Here is a 26,457-nt window from a genome sequence, read left to right on the forward strand (position 1 = left end):
GGTTCTCAATCAGAGGCAGCTGTCAATTGTTGTCCCTGATTGAGAATCATACTTGGGTAGCCTGGGTTTCACTTTTGGTTTGTGGGTGTTTGTTGCCGTGTGAGTGTTTGGTCCACACGGTACTGTTTCGGTTTTCGTTCGTTCACTTTAGTGTTTAGTATTTCAGTGTTCAGTTTGTTTCATTACATCATGAACACTTACCACGCTGCACCTTGGTCCTCCTCTCTATCTCCAGACGACATCCCTTACACTACTTTCAGACACAAATGAGAGAACACCTCACTCTGACCGTTTTACTCACCCTAGCAGAGCTGGTTAGCCTGTTGTATGTTATCCAGAGCATTGGTGACTAACTGTGCTCCTGGCAACAATTTAATTACACTTTTTTTTGCTGACGTTTACTGACACCAGCCATATTCAACGGGTGTTGAGAGTAAAACATTATTGCGTTATTCTGCGCTCTGGCACACTCAGACTAGAGTGCTCTGAAATCGGAGTAGATAGCCAGAACACTCAGACTAGAGTGCTCTGAAATCGGAGTAGATAGCCAGAACACTCAGACTAGAGTGCTCTGAAATCGGAGTAGATCGCCAGAGGGAATTTACAAACGCATCCCTAATAACCTCTGTGAGAGTCCAGCAATTGGCTGCGATAGGTGTGATTGAGACTGATCTCAAGAATTAGTAAGAAAAATACACTTTATATCTCAGCTGCCTCACCAATGTTTTAATGTGAATTAATGAATTAATATTTCCAATATGAATTAATATTTCCAATAGACGGCAGCATAAGACCATTAAGTATCAGTTATAGGCTATAGCAGCAATATGATTGACATAAAAGATTGACATAAAATAGCATGCAACCAAAGAGTATATGTCCGACGATTTTCTAAAATGGTCACTCATTACATTACAGTTCTCTTTTTAGGCCTGTGTTGCTTTTGGGAGAGCAAAAAAATAGTGAGTAGGTATTGAACCCCGGCAAAAGCATCACTAATCAGATGCACTAAACCTCAACCCTAGTAGACATGCTTTATTTAAAAAAAAACTCAACATATCAAATTGGGAGTAAACAGCCTCGGAATAGAAAAGACAAGAGCACATCTTCCAATAAGTTACATCATGCAACCTTCGAGGTTATCACATTTACCGCGTGAGAAGGCAGACTTGCTCGCTGCTGCTGACTACACAAGCTTTTGGCGGACTTGTTGAGATGGCTACTTTTGCGAGAAGGCAGAGAGTGTTGATGCTGGTTGATGATTTGACAATGAATGTACTAAGAAATTATGTTTTTGTTTGTCGACCAGAGGTGACTGAATTAATATTCAGACTTATGGATACTCGTTATAGTAAGGAAGTATAATTTCAAAACATCAGCATAAAAACAGGTAATAAACATGAATCCTCATTATATTACTTCACAGTAATATGTTAAATGCCTTTTCAGTCCTTGCATTAGCAGTGTGAAAAGGGACAGAAATCTCACGCAGGAGTTTTCCTTTGAGGGGGAGTGGTGTATCCAGGGAGGAAACTAATCTTCTGAAATGCCATTCGTGGTCATATGCTGCCATATATTGGAATTGTTTAGCAACTGCAGTAGTACTGAATAAAGTGTATATCCTTACTAAAGTAGTAATTACTCAGAATTGCACAATTTAATATTGTCTAGTTAATTTTATCACTTACAACAATAAAATAACAATTTATAGCATAACTTTATATTTATTTAGATGGGTGATATTATCTGCCAAAGTAACACCCCCTTAACATAATAACATGGACACTGAAAAGTAGCTTTTAAAAAATATAAATACATCTGGTAGCTCTCAAAAGAGCCTTTACTTTGCTGAGCAGTTTGTTTTCAGGAGTGTGCTGCCTGCCTGTCATCAGGAGTCTGTCTGCTTGCCATGTCATCAGAGGTAGATATTTGAATAATGAAAAGTTAATACGTTATTGCCACGCTTTCACAAAGAGGCCTAGTTTACATATTAGTAATTTAGCAGACACTCTTATCCAGATCGACTAGAGTGAATGCCTTGCTCAAGGGCACATCGTCAGATTTTTCACCTAGTTGGTTCGGGGATTCAAACCAGTCACCTTTCAGTTATTGCCCAACGCTCTTAACCGCTAGATTACAAACCACAAAAAGTTAAACACAAAAAAGCAAATGGTAGTTTATAAATGTTAAACTGGTTAAATAATTGATTTGATTTAAAAGACTGCTGTTAGAACTTTCAGACTGCCATTGTTTTGGGGGAAATGGGGACATGTCTGTCTATTTCGACAAATATCTCAAAATGTATGTATTTTAATGGTTTGAAGTTCTACACCATTTTAATCAGGATAACCTATTATTTATAATGATGTAAATTTGTGCACTGTTACCAATTGCTGGTAGTTAAAATGTAAAAACATTATAATAATAGTCATGGAACTCTGAGTTCGTCCCATTGTTTCCTATAGGGGAAATATAGGTATGTCTGTTTATTACACAAAATATCTCTCAATGTGTATATTTGGATTTTTTTCAAGTCAGACACCATTTTAATCAGGATATTCTCCTCTTTCTAATCATGTAAAGCTGGGCAGCGTACTCTGTTGTCATCAAACGATAGCCCCAAAATACTCTTTGCCCTTGGAACGCTGAGCTCCCCCCATTTTGTTTTCCTATGGAAAGGCATGCTGGTATATTTAGCCAAATATTTCGCAATGTGTATATATATTTGTAATACTCTGCTGTCATCGATCGCAAGACCAGAAAGTGTCATTTTTTTCTTACTTCCTCATTATGCAGACATAACCACACTTGGCACCATCAAAGTGCAAATGTTTACTTTCTACATAAGTTATTTTTCAGTTTTGTCCTAAGAACAGATTGTATTGGTACAATAAAAAAAAGTATACATTTTTTGCTGCCATTTAGGGAAAATTGAATTCTAAGGATAATTCCAGTCAGAAGAAGCTCAGCAAAGGTTTGTTTCAAGTAATTTTCTATGGCCCCGCGCTAGTATTCTAGCTCAACCAACGTTCTTTGGGCGTTTTTCAGCCTTCGGTGAATTTTGACTAGTTCTATTGTCCAGCTTACTGACTCACATGTTGACCAGACCGCACCACTTGCACCATTGTGTGCATGTTGATTTTCTCCACCCACACCAGACTGCGATCAGGACACGCAGGTTGAAATATCAAAGCAAACTCTGAACTAATTATATTAATTTGGGGACAGGTTGAAAATCATTAAATTTTCATAGACGTCATCCTGACCAACTGGCCCTCCAAATACACCTCCGCTGTCTTCAACCAGGATCTCAGCGATCACTGCCTCATTGCCTGTATCCGCCACGGAGCCGCAGTCAAACGACCACCCCCTCATCACTGTCAAACGCTCCCTAAAACACTTCTGTGAGCAGGCCTTTCTAATCGACCTGGCCCGGGTATCCTGGAAGGACATTGACCTCATCCCGTCAGTTGAGGATGCCTGGTCATTCTTTAAAAGTAACTTCCTCACCATTTTAGATAAGCATGCTCCGTTCAAAAAAATGCAGAACCAAGAACAGATACAGCCCTTGGTTCACTCCAGACCTGACTGCCCTCGACCAGCACAAAAACATCCTGTGGCGGACTGCAATAGCATCGAATAGCCCCCGTGATATGCAACTGTTCAGGGAAGTCAGGAACCAATACACGCAGTCAGTCAGGAAAGCTAAGGCCAGCTTCTTCAGGCAGAAGTTTGCATCCTGTAGCTCCAACTCCAAAAAGTTCTGGGACACTGTGAAGTCCATGGAGAACAAGAGCACCTCCTCCCAGCTGCCCACTGCACTGAGGCTAGGTAACACGGTCTCCACCGATAAATCCACGATTATTGAAAGCTTCAATAAGCACTTCTCAACGGCTGGCCATGCCTTCCGCCTGGCTACTCCAACCTCGGCCAACAGCTCCGCCCCCCCCCCGCAGCTCCTCGCCCAAGCCTCTCCAGGTTCTCCTTTACCCAAATCCAGATAGCAGATGTTCTGAAAGAGCTGCAAAACCTAGACCCGTACAAATCAGCTGGGCTTGACAATCTGGACCCTCTATTTCTGAAACTATCTGCCGCCATTGTCGCAACCCCTATTACCAGCCTGTTCAACCTCTCTTTCATATCGTCTGAGATCCCCAAGGATTGAAAGCTGCCGCAGTCATCCCCCTCTTCAAAGGGGGAGACACCCTGGACCCAAACTGCTATAGACCTATATCCATCCTGCCCTGCCTATCTAAGGTCTTCGAAAGCCAAGTCAACAAACAGGTCACTGACCATCTCGAATCCCACCGTACCTTCTCCGCTGTGCAATCTGGTTTCCGAGCCGGTCACGGGTGCACCTCAGCCACGCTCAAGGTACTAAACGATATCATAACCGCCATCGATAAAAGACAGTACTGTGCAGCCGTCTTCATCGACCTCGCCAAGGCTTTCGACTCTGTCAATCATCATATTCTTATCGGCAGACTCAATAGCCTCGGTTTCTCGGATGACTGCCTTGCCTGGTTCACCAATTACTTTGCAGACAGAGTTCAGTGTGTCAAATCGGAGGGCATGCTGTCCGGTCCTCTGGCAGTCTCTATGGGGGTGCCACAGGGTTCAATTCTCGGTCGACTCTTTTCTCTGTATATATCAATGATGTTGCTCTTGCTGCGGGCGATTCCCTGATCCACCTCTACGCAGACGACACCATTCTATATACTTTCGGCCCGTCATTGGACACTGTGCTATCTAACCTCCAAACGAGCTTCAATGCCATACAGCACTCCTTCCGTGGCCTCCAACTGCTCTTAAACGCGAGTAAAACCAAATGCATGCTTTTCAACCGATCGCTGCCTGCACCCGCATGCCCGACTAGCATCACCACCCTGGATGGTTCCGACCTTGAATATGTGGACATCTATAAGTACCTAGGTGTCTGGCTAGACTGCAAACTCTCCTTCCAGACTCACATCAAACATCTCCAATCGAAAATCAAATCAAGAGTCGGCTTTCTATTCCGCAACAAAGCCTCCTTCACTCACGCCGCCAAGCTTACCCTAGTAAAACTGACTATCCTACCGATCCTCGATTTCGGCGATGTCATCTACAAAATGGCTTCCAACACTCTACTCAGCAAACTGGATGCAGTCTATCATAGTGCCATCCGTTTTGTCACCAAAGCACCTTATACCACCCACCACTGCGACTTGTATGCTCTAGTCGGCTGGCCCTCGCTACATATTCGTCGCCAGACCCACTGGCTCCAGGTCATCTACAAGTCCATGCTAGGTAAAGCTCCGCCTTATCTCAGTTCACTGGTCACGATGGCAACACCCATCCGTAGCACACGCTCCAGCAGGTGTATCTCACTGATCATCCCTAAAGCCAACACCTCATTTGGCCGCCTTTCGTTCCAGTACTCTGCTGCCTGTGACTGGAACGAACTGCAAAAATCGCTGAAGTTGGAGACTTTTATCTCCCTCACCAACTTCAAACATCAGCTATCCGAGCAGCTAACCGATCGCTGCAGCTGTACATAGTCTATTGGTAAATAGCCCACCCATTTTCACCTACCTCATTCCCATACTGTTTTTATACTGTTTTTTTTATTTATTTATTTACTTTTCTGCTCTTTTGCACACCAATATCTCTACCTGTACATGACCATCTGATCATTTATCACCCCAGTGTTAATCTGCAAAATTGTATTATTCGCCTACCTCCTCATGCCTTTTGCACACATTGTATATAGACTGCCCATTTTTTTTTCTACTGTGTTATTGACTTGTTAATTGTTTACTCCATGTGTAACTCTGTGTTGTCTGTTCACACTGCTATGCTTTATCTTGGCCAGGTCGCAGTTGCAAATGAGAACTTGTTCTCAACTAGCCTACCTGGTTAAATAAAGGTGAAATAAATAAATAAATAAAATATTTATGGAAATTTAGCTAGCTAGCTTGCTGGTGTTTGTTAATTTGTCCTGGGATATAAAAATTGGGTTGTTATTTTACCGGAAATGCACAAGGTCCTCTAACCCGACAATTAATCCACAGATAAAACGGTGAACCAAGTTAGTTTCTAGTAATCTCTCCTCTTTCAGGCTTCTTCTTCTTCTTTGGAATTTTAGTTGACAGTTGGCAACCAACTTTAAGGTGCACCACCTACTGGACTGGAGTGTGGACCTCAGTTCATCTTTCAATCACGCACGTGGGTATATGTTCCTTAAAACCAATGAGGAGATGCGAGAGGCAGAACATGCAGCGTGTCAAGCATCACAAATACAACCAAGTTCTATTTTAGCGCCTGGCTACGCAGACAGTCGTTGACGCGCGCGATCAGTGTGGGTACAATGATTGAAGAACATGTATGTGTACATTTCTTTTGCAACGCTCGCACCCACGACGGGAGCGGTGTGGTCAGCATGTCAGACCAAACCGTACTCTCCAGCTCCCCATAATTTTGTCTGTCATAGTTGAAGTGTACCTATGATGAAAATTACAGGCCTCTCATCTTTTTAAGTGGGAGAACTTGCACAATTGGTGGCTGACTAAATACTTTTTTGCCCCACTGTATATACTGTATTCTATTCTACTATATCTTAGTCTATGCCACTCTGACATTGCTCGTCCATATATTTATATATTCTTGATTCCATTCCTTTATTTAGATTTGTGTGTATTGGGTATATGTTGTGAAATTGGGAGATATTACTGCACTGTCGGCGCTAGAAACACAATCATTTCGCTACACATGCAATAATTTCTGCTAAACACGTGTATGTGACCAATAAACTAAGGACCCTGGGCCTAAACACCTCCCTCTGCAACTGGACCCTGGACTTCCTGACGGGCCGCCCCCAGGTGGTAAGGGTAGGTAACAAACACATCTGCCACGCTGATCCTCAACACGGGGCCCCTCAGTGGTGCGTTCTCAGTCCCCTCCTGTACTCCCTGTTCACTCATGACTGCACGGCCAGGCATAACGCCAACACCATCAATAAGTTTGCCGATTGGTAGCCCTGATCAACGACGAGACAGCATATAAGGAGGTCAAAGATCTACCCGTGTGGTGCCAGGACAACAACCTCTCCCTCAACTTTTTAAAGACAATGGAGATGATTGTGGACTACAGGAAAAGGAGGACCGAGCACGCCCCCATTCTCATCGACAGGGCTGTAGTGGAGCAGGTTGAGAGCTTCAAGTTCCTTGGTGTCCACATCACCAACAAACTAACATGGTCCAAGCACACCAAGACAGTTGTGAAGAGGGCATGACAAAACCTATTCCCCGTCAGGAGACTGAAAAGATTTGGCATGGGTCCCCAGATCCTCCAAAGGTTCTGCAGCTGCACCATCGAGAGCATCCTGATGGGTTGCATCATTGCCTGATATGGCAACTGTTCGGCCTCCGACCGCAAGGCATTACATAGGGTAGTCCGTACGGCCCAGTACATCACAGGGGCCAAGCTTCCTGCCATCCAGGACCTCTATACCAGGCGGTGTCAGAGGAAGCCCCAAAAAATTGTCAAAGACTCCAGCCACCCTAGTCATAGACTGTTCTCTATACTACCGCATGGCAAGCAGTACCGAAGCACCAAGTCTAGGTCCAAGAGGCTTCTAAACAGCTTCTACCCCCAAGCCATGAGACTCCTGAACAGGTAATCAAATGGCTTCCCAGACTATTTGCATTGCCCCCCCCTCCGCCTTTTACACCACTGCTACACTCTGTTGTTATCATCTATGCATAGTCACTTTAATATCTCTCCCCACATGTACATATTACCTCAACTAACCGGTGCCCCCGCACATTGACCCTGTACCGGTACCGCCCTGTATATAGTCTCGCTATTGTTATATTACTACTGCTCTTTAATGACGTTTTATTTGATTTGATTATGGCACAGGGGTGCGGAGAGAAGTGTTGCTTTGAGATAACTAGCTTGTATTATCAGATCAGACAAAAAAGGGCCAGTTTCCTCAGACACAGATTAGGCCTAGTCGTGCACTAGAAGACATGTTTAATGGAGATTCTGCTTTCAGAATAATGTTTAGTCCAGGACTAGAATTCATCTGTGTGGGAAATCAGCCTAAAGTATTTTATTTTGTATTCTTACTTAAAACGCTTGTATTCTTATTTTTTTTTTATGGGTTGAGGTCAACTACTGTAGAATGATGAAACCCATCAAAATCAATGAAGGATGCTCCTTGGTTATGGAGCCAATGTCATAACACGTCATGAGTGTTCTAGAAAAAAAAATCAGACGAAGCTGTAATCAAATTGAAACTACATTTCATAAACATTTTGCTAGGGTTTAGAGTCAGTCTGGCTTAACCCCCCCAGACCTTTGCAATTATAGGAATTTCTCCCTCCAACGTGACTGATTACCATTAGATCATAATCCAACAGTAGATTAACATGAGACCAACCTTTCCAAACAGGTGCCAATGATCTGTTCTCACCGTGCCACACCTCAGGAAGAGGGTGGGGTTTCCTAATACTCTGACCTGTGGCTCCCATTTTGGTTTTTGCCCTAGCACTACACAGCTGATTCAAATAACTCATCATCAAGCTTTTATTATTTGAATCAGCTGTGTAGTGCTGGGGAAAAAACAAAACTGTGCACCCAGGTGGAGCCCCAGGACTGAGTTTGGGAAACCTTGATAATGATCAAGCCAAAATTACATTAGTGACTTTGTATCACAACATTTCAATACAATACATACCATTAGAATAATGGGAAACATAGTACAGAACAATAGAAGCAATCTCCTTCCTCTGTGAAGTTGTTGGTAAATTCTGGGGATAAAACGTATTTGTCAACTTATTTGATTTAATGAAAACTAGGGCATGGAAATGACAATAGCCCTATAAAGAGAACTCACTCAACAGAATGATTTCTCAGAGGAGACTGAGGGGGGAAATTAACATATTGTGAAAAAGGAAATGTGTTCTTGTTGTTGATGATGTTGAGGGAAATGCGTTCTAATGACTGTGATGATTGCTTATAGAGGAGAAAGGACTGGCAGAATTATTTATGTGATTTTGTACAGCAATGCTGACATTTCCATTACCTCAGCTCAAGCATTTCCAGACTAACCCTAATGAATAACAACATGTCAAATTAGTATTTCGCTAAATGTTCATTAAAGGCTTTCTCTTGATAGATGGATTTAGCAACAGAATATGATGGATTGTGACAGATATGTATAGAACATGACTATATGAAAAATAAATGTCAAATTATAATTTCATTTACATTGCTTTGTTTAAAGGTTCTCAGTGAACAGATCATTCCCGAGACACATTCATACATTTCATATTTTAAACTCTGCTCCCCCCTAGTGGTTATAATTTGAAAAGGCGTAGGCTTATATTTTGAGTGTAATCATTTTGATTTCTTGTAAAATTATTCTACAAATAGCCTTCAATTCTATTGTGAACATGCAGGTATTTTTTGTTGTTCTTTTGGAATTTATTGAAACTATGATAAAATGTCTATCGACTATAATGTTATAACATCCGAATGTCATCAAATTGTTTTCGGGGCTTTTATGTATACAAATACATACTCTTTTCTATTTTTACCCATGACCTGCCACTGGCATTAAACAAAGCCTGTATGCTGATGATTCAACCATATATGTGTCAGCAACCACAGCTAATGAAGTCGCTGAAACCCTGAAGAATTGCTGTCTGTTTTGGAATGGGTGGCCAGTAATAAACTGGTCCTAAACATCTCTAAAACTAAGAGCATTGTATTTGGTACAAATCATTCCCTAAGTTCTAGGCCTCAGCTGAATCCCCAAGTCAGCTGAAAAGTTGTCACGTTCTGACCTTAGTTCCTTTGTTTTTGTCTTTGTTTTAGTATGTGTTGGGGTGGGCAGTCTGTTTGTTTTTCTATGTTGGTTTTTGAGTTCGGCCTAGTATGGTTCTCAATCAGAGGCAGCTGTCAATTGTTGTCCCTGATTGAGAATCATACTTAGGTAGCCTGGGTTTCACTTTTGAGTTGTGGGTGTTTGTCTACCGTGTCAGTGTTTGTCGCCACATGGGACTGTTTCGTTCATTTCACGTTTATTGTTTTGTATTTCGTAGTGTTCAGTTTATGTTTTAAAATAAACATTATGGACACTTACCACGCTGCGTTTTGGTCCTCCGATCCTTCTCGCTTCTCCTCCTCAGAAGAGGAGGACGAGATCCCTTACAAAAGTAGCTTACATACCTGGGACATTAGTTGACTTAGGTCTGAGGCCTTGACTTAGGTCTGAGGCACCCTAACTAAGATGTACTGTATTTGCTTAAAATAATAAAACATTTATTCTGTTACCAGAGATAAGAAGAAGACATTTTGAATGTATTTTAAGGGGTGTGGAGTTTTGTCTCTCCAATCAGAGCTAATCTCTTCTTGGCCTCTATCCAACACCACACCCTCTAGAGGTTCAGAGTGCACATGCTCACACACAGAACCAGGAAGTGAGTGCGGCAAAATGGCAGAAGCTATGGACTCGATCAGTTGTTCGATTTGTCTGGATACACAGAAGGATCCAGTGACTATTCCCTGTGGGCACAGCTACTGCATGGGCTGTATGAAAGGTTACTGGGATCAGGATAATCAGAAGGGTGTCTACAGCTGCCCACTGTGCAAGGAAAGCTTTTTTCCTCGACCAGTTCTGAGGAAAAACACTCTGCTGGCTGAATTAGTGGAAAAACTGAAGGAAAGACTTGAAGTTGCTTCTCCAGTTCACTATTATGCTGGATCTGGAGATGTGGAGTGTGACTTCTGCACTGGGAGAAAACTCAAAGCCGTCATGTCCTGTCTGGGGTGTCTGGCCTCTTACTGTGAGACTCACCTCCAGCCTCACCATGAATCTCCTGCTTTCAAGAAGCACAAGCTGATCAAAGCCTCCACACAACTACAAGAGAAGATCTGCTCTCGTCATGACAAACTGTTAGAGGTTTACTGCCGCACCCATCAGCAGTTTATCTGTTATCAGTGTTTATTAGATGAACATAAAGGCCACGATACAGTCTCAGTTGCAGCAGAAAGGACTGAGAAACAAAGGCAGTTGGAGAACAAAAGGCAGAAATCCCAGCAGAGAATCCAGAAGAGAGAGAAGGAGATGCAGGAGGTGAGACAGTCTACGAAGTCACTCAAGTTCTCTGTTCAGGCAGCGATAGAGGACACTGAGAGGATATTTACTGAGCTGATGCGCTCCATTGAACGAAGTTGCTCTAAGGTGAAGGAGTTGATCAGAGCCCAGGAGAAGATGCAAGTGATTCTGGCTGAAGAACTCCTGGAGCAATTGAAGCAGGAGGTCGCTGAGTTGAGGAGGAGAGACGCTGAGTTGGAGCAGCTCTCAAACACAGAGGATCATATCCATTTCCTCCAGAGTTTCAAGTCTCTCTCTGACCCTCCTGGATCTGAGATCATCACTGTCAACCAAAGCATCTCCTTTGAGGGTGTAAAGACATTACTCTCTGGGCTGAAAAAGCAACTAGAAGATGTATTTAAGAAGGAAATGACCAAGGTACCTGGACTGGATCAGCTTACATTGGATCCCAACACAGTACATAACCGTCTGTGTCTATCTGAGGGGAACAGAAAGGTGACATGGAGTTCTAGGTTCCAGTCCTATCCTGACCATCCAGACAGATTTACCTCACACCAACAGGTCCTATGTAGCAAGGGTCTGTCTGGAGCCTGCTACTGGGAGGTTGAGTGGAGAGGGTTTGAGGTTTATATAGCTGTCTCATATAAAGGCATCAGCAGGAAATGCGGAGAGGAGTGTTTGTTTGGACAGAATGATCAATCCTGGTGTTTAATCTGCTCTCACTCGGGCTGTTCTTTCTACCACAATGATAAAAAGACTGTCATACGTGTCCCCTACTCCTCCAGAGTAGGAGTGTACCTAGACCACAAGGCAGGGACTCTGTCCTTTTACAACATCTCTGATACGATGATCCTCCTCCACAGAGTCCAGACCAAATTCACTCAGCCCCTCTATCCTGGGCTTGGATTTCAGCATGGGATCCATTTTGGTTTTGGACCATCTGTTAAGATACTTTCATTGACACAGAAAGGAACTTTGAAATAACTATATGTAGACATGATTACAGTAATTGCATACAGATGTAGGATCTTAATTTGAGCCCAGTTTGCTACATCAGGAAGAAAAAAAACTCCAGCAACAGGAAATTATCATTTTTATGTGGATTAAATAATGGAGATTTTTGTTCGGGTTGATCAATTTTTCGTAAGGGAAAATCAAGTCTGAAATTTCAAAGTGGAAATTTCAAACTTCAGAAGCCTTTTTAAACCGCAAGTTAAATTCCCTCCATTGCAGGAAAGTTATCCTTTCAACAGAGGGATCAAATTAAGATCCTACATATGTAATGATCTGAAAAAATATATACTTTACAACTAGAAAGGTTAAATGTCCTAAAGAAAATGTGTGTGCTTGCTTCAGCCGTCTACAAATATTTATTATGGAAGTAGGAGGTGTGTTAGATGTAGAATTTAAGATGAACAGAAACTGAAGCAGTTTAATAATAGCCTAGTATGGATAGGTCTGATTTCTTTAGTAGACTATATAAGTAAAATCTATGTAAGCTATGTTAGTAAAAGTATTTTTCATTTTAGTGAAAGAAGATGTTGTTGTTGTAGATGGTAGACAATAGCATACAGCATCTATAGTCCAAGGAGTAGATAAATATGATAAGATTTTTAGCTCGAATGTGGCCATTACGAACCCATTAATGTGCATAGGGGTGTGGCCTGACAAATGTATTCTTGTAAATCAGACAGATTTGACATGTACCTATATAGCTATCAGTTGGAAAGACTGACTTTCTTCATTGTTTTCAATCCATTAGCCAAATAAAACGTGTTTATTACTATTCACAGTTTGATTTTGTCAAGTTAATTGAAATCTCATTTGATTGTCCTATCTGTTCATCTTTTTGAGTGTCGCTTTGCCTTCACACTCTTGAGTTTCCATTTTAGGTTGCAAGTCTATTTCTGACACGAGGTGAGGTGAAAGGTTAAACTGAGGTCACACCAATTCCAACCCTGAAGGGAGGATCTGATTGGCATAGAGTAGATGAACAGTATGTCTGGCAGGTTTTAAAAGTAGTCAGGTCAGCTTTTTTTCCATAGAGCCAGCAGCAGCATGCAATCAAATGAATGACCCCAGTTTGCTTTTTAGTGAAGTTGCTGAACCCAACCACTGTGGATTGTGGAACGGTTTGAAATTTAAATTAAGCTCACATGATGGCACGGTGTGAATGCTTGACTTGGTGGAGTGTTCGCCAGACGATTCCGCCAACATGTTGTTGAACAGGCAATATTTTTTTGTTAAAGTGCACAATGGCATAACTGAGCACCACACTCAGTAATATTTTCAAAGTGAACCAGGTCCTGTCAACAAAGCTGTGGTGTGGACTGTGCCTGTGGGTATACTGTACCCTGAAAAGGAAGTAAGATGAATAGTATCTATGAAGCATAGCATATTATTCTTATTTACACTACACACGAGGGAGGCTATAATCTTAATTTTGGTGGTCAGTAAGGGTTAAATGCTTCGCTCACTGTTGAACTAGGTTGCCCCAGATTTCAGTGGTCAACAACAACTCAGCCACCACTCTCCACCCCCAACAATAATTCCACAGGTAATCCAGAAAGGTTCCCAGTGGCCCACTCTATTCAGACCAGCATTCCACATGCTTTAGCAATCTGTCCCCTGGCCTCACACACTGCTAGAGCTGTTTTTGTTTTTTACTACAGTGGCTGAAAACACGTCCAGAGACTTCGGCCTGTATGCAGCCCTCTCTGCCCAGGCCGACTGACCATTATACGTGCCACCACAAAGAGATGTATTGCAGTTTACATACAGTTTAAAAGAAGTAACTGAGCCACCGCGTAAGCACTCTCTCATATGTTATACTTTAACATGTGCATGCTCTCTCCTAGCTTCAAAGCAACCAAGAGAGATTTTACAGTGTTTTTACAGAGTCCAGCACAATGTAAAAACAGTGTAAAAACTCGTAGGTGCATCGAAGCTAAAAACTCTTAGGTGTAGGAATGAATGATACTGTCTTTTTTTTTAGTATTCTATCAGAAAAATTACATGCTTGATTTTCAGAAAAACATAATTGGTCGAGCTCAGGCACTATAAACACATTTTTGGTGCATTTTCCAATTTGTTAGGTGCATAACCCTAACAGGGTGGAACCTAACAGGGTGGACATTTTGAGCATAAATTAGCCATAGCTCTGTGAGTGAGTAAGACTGGCCTAGTAAAACGCTGAACACTTGAACAGGATTTTAACTTCTCTATCAAACATATTTTAACATCTAGATTTTTTTTTTTGCCTAACAGGATGGACATTTATGAGTGGGACATACAGACTAACAACATGACAAATAGATACAACTGAGAGTTCATTTGTATTTAGCTTTGCACCATAGCTTTCCCACCAAAGACATTATGACACTTCCTGAATGTGCTGTCATTGCCACAAGGGGTTGTTTTCTTAAATGGAGAATTACAACAAGCCAACAGGGTGGAAAGGGATATCAGGGACACACAGAAAGTCTTAAATAAAAATAATAAACACAATAATGATGAGGAAGAAAAACGTTATTTATGAAAGATACTTTAAATAGGACTAAAAACAATTAAGAAATATTTTTTTTACTTTGATTATTTGATTGTATATTTATTGTGGAAGTTGATAAATTGTTCTGTTATAAGAGGAAGAGCCAGAAGAGGACTGGCCACCCCACATAGCCTGGTTCCTCTCTAGGTTTCTTCCTAGGTTTTGGCCTTTCTAGGGAGTTTTTCCTAGCCACCGTGCTTCTACACCTGCATTGCTTGCTGTTTGGGGTTTTAGGCTTGGTTTCTGTACAGCACTTTGAGATATCAGCTGATGTACGAAGGGCTTTATAAATACATTTGATTTGATTTGATAAATAACACCTGGGGACATGGCAAAAACGCCTACATCCAGTGACAAAAAAGTGTCTAAAATGCATAAAATTCCTTTTCAGTGTGCATATTTTGATGTTTTTAAGGTAAAGGACACCTGACATTATATGTAAAGCCTGTTGGAATCCACATTTTACACTTAATAAGAACTGATATTTCCTGGAGACAGAAAAGCCACCGCATAATATAAATGAACCTGTCCTCAAAATGTAGGGATCTCATCCAATTGAACAAGTGTCCTCATTTTTCATTCATATTTTTCCCCCATCAATTTTACTGTCGCGAGGTCGTGAGTTTGCGTCTCAGCCAACAATGATTGGCACCAAAATAAACGAGTAAGAAGTTGCCATTTTAAGTGACGTCGTACAAAATGGGCGTAAGTAGTGACGGACCTGGTGTAGATTGACAGCTACGTTGACAGCTACATTACAGTGGCGTTGCAAGAACCGACTGAGAACGTTCTGGAGGTGAGTCGAAGCAAGTTTGAAGAGCAATGGTGACTAAGCTAGATGACCTTTAAAAAAACATATATATATATATTTTATGTTAATTATTCAGCAAATTTTCAAGGGTAACAGAGCAGATCAACTTGTATTAAAAAAAAATTGGCCAACTATAACTAGCGTTTCTGTGGATTCCATATGTTATAGTCATTGGCTAATGTTAACTAGTTATTACTATAAGCTGACACCTGTCATTTTGTACTGATTTGAGTGTCCCTTTTTGGTTTATTCCAGATACCCCATTTTTGGGCGTCTCGAGTTTTCTCTGCGGGCTCTTAGTACCCTCCACCGTAAGGTCGGACTGCTCTTTCGGCACTGTTGCAGTGCGGCTTGGTCTCCACAACCCTAACGTTACTGCTCATCCACACAACACTTTATTGCGTCTCTGGGCGACCAGCGGTGTGTTTATGTCTTTGTTTTGCGAAAACGGTGAGTACCCGGACGACAGGAGCGACGGATGGGAAAGGTATTTTAAACTCAATTATACTTTAATTACTGTGTGGCATTTCGTGCTGCATTTATTTACTGCATGTTCTTACGGTGAATGCGCCTCCTAGGTGGACCAAGATGGCGTCTTCCTCCCCTCGCTTACTGTTCCTCTGAATGACGCACTCTGCAGCACATTGCTCAACCGAGGCCTGGTTTGCTTCTCAAACCCCATTATTGCCTATTACATGTGCCATGATTTAATAGTGATAATGTTAGTTCTATTGGCAATTTTATCTTTTCGTACCAATAGTGGAATTGACGTGTTATGTTTATATTGAAACCCACTGTAGTGCACGTACGTTATATGATTCATATGCCATATGTTTGAGTAATAGATATGTGTGCATTTTCCTATGGTTAGTGTTGGCAAACTACAATGGCATAGCTAACCATATGATACTACTGTTTGTAGGCCAGTTATTCCTTTCCAAATTAATTTATACATTGTGCTTGTTTTTTTGGAAGAAGATTCGAAAAATAAGCTATATTCGTACTTTTCACGTAAAAACTAAAAAAAAGTAATGGCTACTTCAGTACTATCCAAAATGATGGGATATAACCTACGGCGGGCGATATGGCCTAAAGATCTACTCTTCTTTTTTTTCACTCTTCAGGGCGATTCACAATGTATTTATTTCTCTAAAAAAGCGTTCTACTGTTAATTACAAACAGTCAGCAATAATCTAATGATTTCAGGGCTTGTGAAATTATACCAAGGATAAATATAAGCCTTCCACAGGACTCATTAATGTAATAATTTTATCCAAAGTGTAAACTGATGGCAAAAAAACAGATCTAGCATTCAAGTCTGTCTATTAAAATGCCTATTTTTGTTAATTTAACCAGAACTAATGAATAACTTATTGTATTGTGCATTTATATAAATGAGCACAGGTCTCAAACACTCTCACCACAAGCCTACATGCTAGCGAGTAGCCAGCTAATCTTTTATATTTCAAGTTTAACCAAGTTGGATCTATTTGCTAGCTGACAAGGAAGAACTGTGGAATTGTTGTAAACGCACCCTTCTGTCTCCAACTGTTTGAACAGCCTCTTCACTTTGTTCAGATGTTGAAATCAAGTGGCCTACCTTTCTCAGAATAAGGTGCCGCCAGTTCCTTGTTTTTTTTAATGCTTATTGGACATCTTTTATAAATCACTGACTAGACAGCTAGCACAATGGTCTTGGGTTAAAATGCTGCTTGTAGTATGTGGTACCGCAATGCCAGGTGTGACAAACTGAGCATTTTCCAGAATCAATGTTAATTTTTGTAGTGTCTGCTCTGTGCGCTAATTGACGAGTTGAGACACAATAAGAGTATTGTTAGAAGGAAGGTTAACTTCTCTTTTACAGTAAAATGTGTCCATTTTGACATCTTTATATTTTTGTCTGTTGGACCAAACCTCATGCAAATACTGAGGTAGAAGTAATATCTTTTTATTGTGAGTTTGTGTGTGGAAAAAGATGAGATGCAAGAGGTTTCACTCGCTGAAGTCTGTCCTAAATAAGCCCCAATGTGTTTCTATTGTCGCTTGTCTTTGGGACAATAACTCCAATTGTTAGGGCGGAGACATGAGCATCTCGTCATTATATACAGATCTCTGGTGTAAATGGGAAGGCGCAGAGGAGACGAGACCAAAAAGACATGGAAACAAGCGGACCTAAATGCTCATATATAAAAAATATTCTTGCAATAGTCATTTGGAATATCGCGCAAAAACATACAGTAGAGGGTACGCCTTTTGGCAGGTGTTAACCACAGATAAGTGACCATGGGGCAAGGGTGGAAAGCCAAAAGGGAAACATGTCTTGTACCGGTCTCACAAGATAGCAGGGTACATTCATACTTTATACTAACATTCATTCTTTGCTGTGATGTCTTCCACTGATCAACAGTCTTCCCCCCCCCCCCCTCTCTTCTCAGAGCTGTTGCGCAGCTGTTGGAACCTGTGTGGGGTGAACTTAACCTACAAGCGCGGAGCTTGCAGCCTCATTGGCAAGACCTTTTTCATGTCCGAGCCCGAACCCTCTTCCAGTCGTTTATGTCATCCCATCTTCGCCAGACAGAGGATACCAAAAATTTGCAGTCAAAGATCTTTCTATCATACTGATAAAGCCTGCGGCCAGCCATCATGTCCGTCAACGTCAACCGCAGCGTGTTGGATCAGTTCTACCGATACAAGATGCCCCGTATAATCGCCAAGGTGAGTACGGAGTCATAGTTGACTGGAGTCACTGTCATCCCTAATGGTTTGGAGGTCAGGATCTGATTCTAGACCTGTGGTTAGGGGAAATGTCTACCTTGGAACAGTTTAGTTGTTCCCATGAGGGTTTGGTCAGTGACCAGAGCACAACTAGTCCAGTGTCCTAGGGATGTCCCAATAGTCAAGGCTTTATTCCCATGTTTCCCGCAATGAAATAAAGGAAATCAATATGATAGAAACCTAACCAATCCATTTCAGTGCTCGAGGCAAGAGAACAAGGCCACACATAGCTTAACAGCAGGTTAACTTGTTCTTAAGTCACAGAAGGAGATTTCCTCTGAAAGACAGCATTTCAGGCTGCATCACATTCGGCCATGATTGGGAGTCCCATAGGGCGACGCTTAATTGGCCCAGCGTCGTCTGGGTTTGGCCAGTGTAGGCCGTCATTGTTAATAAGAATTTGTTCTTAACTGACTTGCTTAGTTAAATAAAAAGGTTACATTTACAAAATGTTATGTAAATGTCCCCTCACACGTGAGGAGCATCTTGATTGGTGGTACACGTTCAAAGGGATTTTACGCTGTCAGAATGTGATCCAGTTGGAAGGGGCGGCAGGTAGCCTAGTGGTTAGAGCGTTGGATCTAGTAACCGAAAAGTTGCGAGATCAAATCCCTGAGCTGATAAAGTAAAAATCTGTCGTTCTGCCCCTGAACAAGGCAGTTAACCCACTGTTCTTAGGCCGCCATTGAAAATAAGAATTTGTTCTTAACTGACTAGCCTAGTTAAATAAAGGTAAAATAAAAAAATGTCTTAAACAAATGTTGTTTCTCATGTCTCATCCTCCAGGTGGAAGGCAAGGGGAATGGTATAAAGACTGTTATAGTCAACATGACTGACGTTGCCAAGTCTCTGAATAGGCCTCCCACCTGTAAGTATACCCCCCACCACCTCTGTTCCAAGGGACACCTTCAGTAGCCAAATGTTGTCCAACTTTGCATGTAGAAATGCCATGTTTATTTATAACAGGCCATTTTCTATCTGAATGTTCCACATTGTCCTGCTGAACACACCCCAGCCTTTTGGGCAATGGTCTGACCGACTAGATTGACATCTATTTCACAAGGTTGTGAATAGTTTGGAATATTTTTTAGTACTTGTAAATGCCTCTCTCTGTTCCCTACATTTAACCATCTAACGATAGGTTAAAAGGGGACATCGCACTCCACATTTAAAGTTTATTGGATGTTTTTTGGATATAGTCTTGACATCAAGATGAGTCCAGGTCCCACGATATGGTGTGTGGTAGATTGTGCTATAGGCCTATGCATCAACACAAAATGAATGGAAAAGATGAGCACAGCAAATCTGGAAGTTAACTGCTGCTTATCTTTTCCATTCATTTTGGATTGTGGGATGTGGCCGATCTACACAACTGATGTTATGGGATGTGGACTCATTTTGACATGGCAATATGTTGGAACCCCTTTCATCTGTAGGAAAGAGTGAGGCTATGAACGTCAGCACAAAATACAATAAGGCAAGCTCTCCAACCTATGAGGAAGGTAAAAGCTTTAATCTGATCATATTTGGACAAAGTAAACTGACATTTTATTTCTTGTTCTCCTTATCCAGATCCCACCAAGTTCTTTGGTTGTGAGTTGGGTGCCCAGACCCAGTTTGACGCCAAGAACGACCGCTTCATCGTCAATGGGTCGCACGAAGCGAACAAACTGCAGGACATGCTGGACGGCTTCATCCGCAAGTTTGTGCTGTGTCCCGAATGTGACAATCCCGAAACTGACCTGGTAAATAGTCCGGAAAGCTTTTCCTCGCATTTGTCAGATCCTGGAAAAGACCTCATTGAAACTGACCCCCCCTCTGCCTTTGAATGAATGAATGAATGAAGGAGGGGGGCACGCACTTCACTATCACTCCATTTTAGCTTTTGGCCGTACTCTTTTCCTAGATCCAACCAGAACTGACCGGGCTCCCTTCCTTTTAGATACCAAATCCACTGTTGTGCAGGAGCTTCCTTTTATTTATTTTTTTCTTCGTCATCCAAACAGCCCTTTCTGCTGGACTTGGTTTCCTCTCTGTTGTCTTGTCCCAACAGGGAGGGAGGGGGGAACTCGATGGTCCCACCACACCCCTCTCTGTTGTCTTGTCCCAACAGGGAGGGAGGGGGGAACTCGATGGTCCCACCACACCCCTCTCTGTTGTCTTGTCCCAACAGGGAGTGAGGGGGAACTCGATGGTCCCACCACACCCCTCTCTGTTGTCTTGTCCCAACAGGGAGGGAGGGGGGAACTCGATGGTCCCACCACACCCCTCTGTTGCGTTTTCGCTGACAGGACAGGTTTCTATTGTAATTAGGTCAGCACTGTCACCGGTCTGCACAGCCATGGGGGATCTGTTCTGCAGCGGGGCCTTTCTAGGCAGGGCCTGCATCACGAGTCGCTGCACGGATGCTTTCCCGAGAGAACTCCAGTGCTGTTACAGATGACCGGAAGGAATGTGCACAGTGACTCATTCCACAGCTTTCAGCGGTTGACTGTGGCTGGCTGACACTGTTTAGTTGGCAGGGGTTCTTATGTCAGAGCTGACTAGAAATCCAATGTATTGATACTGAATTGTCAGGTTCTAAACCTGCTGTTTGATAGATGCATATCTCCTATAATATGTTTAAGTTGTCCTCATAGAGGATTAGCACAGAATTAGATAGACAAGCTATACTGGTCAATGGATGACCCTAATTTGATAGAAAATCAGTGTTTCCCCAAAGTGGCGGTGTGTTTTTCCGTCCCCTACGCCCCTGCACTGCAGCGATCCAGGCATTTCCTGGAGGTGTCGCATGATCTCTCCGTGGGGCTCAGGATGCTGCAGTCATTCTGGGGCCTGTTGACACCTTACGTATCTGGAGGCGGCAAGGTGCTTGTTCATTAGGGCCTGAAACATTCCCAATGGCAATGTATAGAATAGGTCAGATGAACTTTGATTCATCTCGAAAACCGAGAACTAAAATCTTGCATCAGATGCTCGATTAGGTTCAGATGTTGAGAATAACAGTGACTAGCGAAGTCTCTATCCGCCTAAACCAATCATGAGCTGACACAGGATCCGTGCACATCTTTCCTGGCCACACTGGGCTTATTCATATACGCCTGTCAGACTGGTCGCGTCCCTTTTGGAATGGAGTGAATGCAGTCTATTCTAAGAACAGGAACGAACCGCTTGCATTATTCATTGGTTTTCTACAGTAGGCCTTGCCCTCAAGCACTATAGTAGAGGACAGTGTTTGCCGACCGAGACATCATACTGTATTACACTGTCTAGAACAATGTCGTTAGCTGTCTGCTCAATTATCAAGCACCCCCAAAAAAATCTTGGTATATTTTGGGGTGGTTGCATAGAACTTTTTTTTTTTTTGTCCCAGGCCATGCTCAAGTACCATTGCTCTATGGGCCAGCTGCACAGACCTGTGCAGCTGGCCCATAGAGCAATGGTACTTGAGCACCATTCTTTTTCAGGGATGATATTAAACAGAATATTGGGTCATAAAGGTGTTAACAGCAAGAACACAATTAGCTTCTCAAACTGGCCATCCTGCGTACGTTATGCACACATCTGCATATTTTTTGCTACCCAACTTAACAAGATTGGCTTTTTTTTTTTCGTAGCTAATTGTTGCTTTGGCTACCGCTTAGGATATGAGACTTGAGTACTAATAAGACCATACTGAAGATTGTATTCTTTCTCTGTCCTTCAGCACATCAACGCCAAGAAACAAACCATCGGGAACTCCTGCAAGGCCTGCGGCTACAGGGGTATGCTGGACACGCGACACAAGCTCTGCACGTTCATCCTCAGGAACCCACCAGGTGAGCCAGGCGTGTTCCAATGCTGTCTGACGGAAGCTACGACTCTTTGGAAAAATATTCATTCTTATTTAGCGCTTTCAGGAACACTGCTTTGTCAGACATGCATACTTTCCCAGCATTGCCATTCTGGAAATTCCATTCATTTAATTTGTTCTTTGAAAATCTGGAAATTTCCGAATGTACTGTACAGGGTTGTTCAGGCTGAGGCTTGTTCAATGTGGGCTTGGTTTAAAAACAATGCCAGACATGCTATGGCCTTCATTTTTTTAAAGCACATGTGAACACAGCTATTGTTTTGCTACTAGGCACAGGATTAGTTTGTCTGATGGGTCACAAGAAACTTAAGGCACTGGATGAGTCATGTTGGGTGGTATTTTTCTGCTGAAATCTTAGCAATGCACCTTTTTTTTTTTTTTTTTTTTTTACATGAGTCATTGTCATGAGTCAAAGATGAGCAGCAGTGAGCATTGCCGTATCCTCAGAGGGCAGTGTCTGCTGTGGCACCTGTTCTCACAGCACTTGGCACTGTCTCAAGCCATCCAAGACTATGTTTGTTGAATTTATTACACTAAAGAACCATTCTCCAGTCGGGTAAATGTCAGAAACACAAGGCATCGAGAAATTATAAGTTGTCTGTCCTGACTTACCACCTCTCTCTCTCTGCAAATAGAGGACACTGGGTCTGTCAAGAAGAAGGAGAAGAAGAGCAAGAAGAAGGACAAGGAGAACGGCTCCAGTGATGGAGAAGCCTCCAACCACAACGACATAGATGCCCCTGATGCTGTGGTGAGTACCAGCACTTCATCGCCTCAGTGGCCAGCCAGACCTCAAAGCATCGGCAGAAACCTGAGGGGTGCTTGATCTGCCTTGACCTGGAGAAGTTTCAGTATCATCCTTCACACTTCTGATAGAACTGGATAGGTGAAAGCAGAATCTAGGTAGAGCTGTTTTCTAGGGTCTAGGTAGAGCTGTTTTCCTAGGGTCTAGGTAGAGCTGTTTTCCTAGGGTCTAGGTAGAGCTGTTTTCCTAGGGTCTAGGTAGAGCTGTTTTTCTAGGGTCTAGGTAGAGCTGTTTTCCTAGGGTCTAGGTAGAGCTGTTTTTCTAGGGTCTAGGTAGAACTTTTTCTTATCTAGTTGTCTTCGATCCATGAAGGGTATTGAATGGACAGCTTTCTGGAATTAAATGCAACCCGTCTCCATTCGGTCTTCTTGTTCTTGTTTCTCTGTAGCGTACAGCCTCATGGGAACAGTTTCCACTGTGTAGCGCTGACAGTCTTATTTTCAAAAGCACTGTATAAATGAAATGTGATGGCTTTGCTGTAGGACGGTGACGATGATGACCAGGACTGGGGGGAAGAGACGACAGAGGAGGCCCAGCAGCGCCGGATGGAGGAGATCAGCGCGCATGCTAAGAACCTGACCCTCAGCGAGGACCTGGAGAAACCCCTGGAAGAGAGGGTCAACCTCTTCTACAACTTTGTCAAGGTCAGACTCAGGAGGACCCTGTCCAGAAACGACCCCATTTCGGTTTTACCTGGGGCCCTGTCAACTCAACACGCTCTGCCTTGCTTATTGCTCGCTTGCATGGGCCTTGCATGGGCCTTGCATGGGCCTTGCATGGAAACAACCCCCCCACTGCTGTAGTTCAGATTTGCCTCTGCTCGTGTCGTACCAATTCTATTTACTGCAGTCACAGTAGTGACCTTAGGAGTGTTACGGAGGTGACGGGGTGCCTCGCTCATCCAAGTCTTGTGTTCCGCCTATAAACTCGAGACTATTCTCATCCCAGAGACTGTTTGCTACATCCAAGTATTATGGTTGTTTTGTCTGTGAAATAAACATGCACTAAGCAGAGTGCAAATGCACCATTGTTACTGCCTTTTGGACAGGTCTCTTTTGATTTAAAAATACATTTGACTCATCAGTTGTATAAGAATGAATAAAAGAAATGAAGAGGTCCTTGTAACTGTTTGTGTGAGACGTCTCTGGGTGGCTCTCACCTCTTGTCACTCCCTCCACAGCAAAAGAAGGAGGATGGTGCCGTCGACTCCTCGGATAAAGAGATCCTGGCGGAGGCGGAGCGTCTGGACGTGAAGGACACGGCCCCGCTGATCCTGACAGAGCTGCTGATGGACGAGAACATCCGTGACCAGATCAAGAAGTACAAACGACACTTCCTCAGAGTGAGTCCCACTTCGCTTTACTGTGTCCGTTCTGGCTCCTTCTCTTAGCTCTGTTTTGTCACACTAATTGTTTGGCATAACCTCAACAAAAAATTATTGTGGCAATAGATTTTTGCTCAATCTCCTCTCTGGTGTCCAGTTTACCCACAACAACAAGAAGGCCCAGAAGTACCTCCTGGGGGGCTTTGAGTGTCTGGTGAAACTGCACCAGGCCCAGCTTCTGCCCCGCGTGCCAATCGTCCTCAAAGACCTGTACGACGCTGACCTGCTTGAGGAGGATGTCATCCTGGCCTGGGCTGAGAAGGTAACTAGGATGACCATCAGGGTTAACTGAGATAATAGGATGGAACATTTTGTTATTCATCTAGGTCGGTGTCATTTGAGAGAATGTTTTGTTAGACACGCCTCGTCCAAGTTATTTTACATATTAAACTGATATTTTTAAAGCCGGTAATCTACACTAGAACCTGAGACTTACAAGTCATCTCACATGCTACTTCTTAACACATCAACCCTGTGTGTCTCAGGTGTCCAAGAAGTATGTGTCCAAAGAGCTGGCCAAAGAGATCCACGCCAAGGCTGCGCCCTTCGTCAAGTGGCTTAAGGAGGCGGAAGAGGAGAGCGAGGGCAGCGGCGCGGATGAGGAGGAAGATGATAACGTGGAGGTAATGACTTATTGCTACAGCTGATTTACCTGAAGACGGTCATTCCCGTCATACACAGAGACGTAGGTTTGGTGTTACGGCATTGAAATGCAAATGATCCCCGTCACAAATGATCCCCGTCTATGGATCTATTCAGATGGGTGTAGAGCTGACATGATGCCCGACTCTGCATGGCAGAGCGCTTGTCTTTTCTACTCAATACATTTCTACATAACCGTTCTGTTTATTGTGCATCCTGGTGAGAAATGAGTGGTGCCGGAGTGTCTCGATTTCACCCAATTAACATTTTCCTCAACCCCCCCCACCACCACTTCGCTTTCCCAGGTGGTCTACTCGTCCTCTGCCCGCGAGCTGAAAGTGGAGACTGTGACACCAGAGAAGCCCGCTGAGGAAGAGGACGACCTTGACATCGACGCCATCTAGAAACAAAACAAGACTCCACCGACCAGTTTTGCATGCCCCACCCCACCCACCTTCCAGCTTTACCAGATGAATCTATTTACTTTGCGCCTGTTTTATCAAGATCGCTAGATGGAGTGATGTTTCTATATGGGTGGAGAGTATTTTGTGGCTTAAACTACAGCACTAAATGCACTGCATTTGTTTTGCCTCTCCAATCAATTAAAGAATGTTTGCTGCATATAGATTGTCGTTTCTGAAGTTAAACAGTTTCAGTTTTTTTCCCCCATGGTTCCAAGGGGAGATCCGGTATTGGCGTAATGAATTTAGGACCAAAGCTGACCATGAATTTGACTGGTTCCATTTCCTCTTCAAAGCGTGTAGTTATCACACCAATATGATGACTATGGGCATAGTGGCATAAAATGGCTGCTACTGTAGTTTACAGTTCAGGTTATGATCTTGAGCTGTGAAGTCCTTAACCCGTCTTGGATATTCTTAGGCAATGTGAGAATGAAAATGGAACATAAATGACCAAATAAAGTTGTAAAATGTCCTACTGTTAACTGCCTGTGAAAATACTTGGCGTCCATTTGGCACTAGGCTCCAAGGGGAGGTTTCATGGACACAGATTAATCCTAGACTAAATTGCATTTTTATTTTTTACTGAAATGGAATTTCTCAGACATGGTTTAAAATGTTCTTGGATTTGCCCTAGTCTACATTTTTAAAGTGATTTCCAGGAGGATGATAATCCAGAAGTGACGTTTTAAATCAAACCTGGCCAAAGACAGGTTTAACTAGATTAATGGATGTTGACCTTGATAACCTGGACTATTTCAATGATGACAAAAGAGAACCAAGAAGACCAGACAGGAGCAACCCAGATTTTTTTTAAAATTAAATCCATTTCTGTGACTACGAAGAAAATGGAGCTGACAATTGTTTTTCTCGAGCCAAGGCTTTCATCTGACTCTTAGCGGATGGCCCTTCCCTACATGTACTGATCACCTTGAGGTTTTTGGCATCTGGAAACTTAGTGAAACAGGAAATTTGTGTTTGTGAGCCGACTGCATAATAAATAGTCTGCAATGCTGTATGTGTACAGAGTTATACTGAACAAAAAAAAGTTAAACAATTTCAAGGAATTTAC

The 26,457-nt window shown here is 42.7% G+C and overlaps 2 protein-coding genes across 4 annotated transcripts; both read left to right on the forward strand.

Annotated features, from left to right (window-relative positions):
- Positions 1-10,348: 10,348 nt before the first annotated feature.
- On the forward strand, positions 10,349-12,895 carry LOC115107527 (tripartite motif-containing protein 16-like). The gene has a single exon (XM_029630911.2). It carries the CDS (start codon positions 10,349-10,351, stop codon positions 12,089-12,091), a length of 1,743 nt encoding a protein of 580 aa, XP_029486771.2. The 3' UTR covers positions 12,092-12,895.
- A 2,485-nt stretch (positions 12,896-15,380) lies between these two features.
- On the forward strand, positions 15,381-25,870 carry LOC115107528 (eukaryotic translation initiation factor 5-like). Of its 3 annotated transcripts, none has more exons than XM_029630912.1 (12): positions 15,381-15,450; positions 15,721-15,952; positions 17,901-18,180; positions 19,027-19,108; positions 19,813-19,985; positions 21,947-22,058; positions 22,729-22,844; positions 23,381-23,542; positions 24,079-24,240; positions 24,380-24,544; positions 24,768-24,905; positions 25,230-25,870. In XM_029630912.1, the coding sequence occupies exons 3-12, from the start codon at positions 18,109-18,111 to the stop codon at positions 25,326-25,328; spliced, it is 1,281 nt and encodes a 426-aa protein (XP_029486772.1). In that variant the 5' UTR covers positions 15,381-15,450; positions 15,721-15,952; positions 17,901-18,108; the 3' UTR covers positions 25,329-25,870. The 3 variants fall into 3 exon arrangements, with proteins under 3 accessions (XP_029486772.1, XP_029486774.1, XP_029486773.1); XM_029630914.1 differs by having other exon boundaries at positions 15,721-15,915; XM_029630913.1 differs by having other exon boundaries at positions 15,403-15,479.
- The last annotated feature ends 587 nt before the right edge of the window (positions 25,871-26,457 follow it).

This window comes from Oncorhynchus nerka, linkage group LG24, assembly GCF_034236695.1.
Source record: "Oncorhynchus nerka isolate Pitt River linkage group LG24, Oner_Uvic_2.0, whole genome shotgun sequence".
In the NCBI taxonomy this organism is placed as follows: domain Eukaryota; kingdom Metazoa; phylum Chordata; class Actinopteri; order Salmoniformes; family Salmonidae; genus Oncorhynchus; species Oncorhynchus nerka.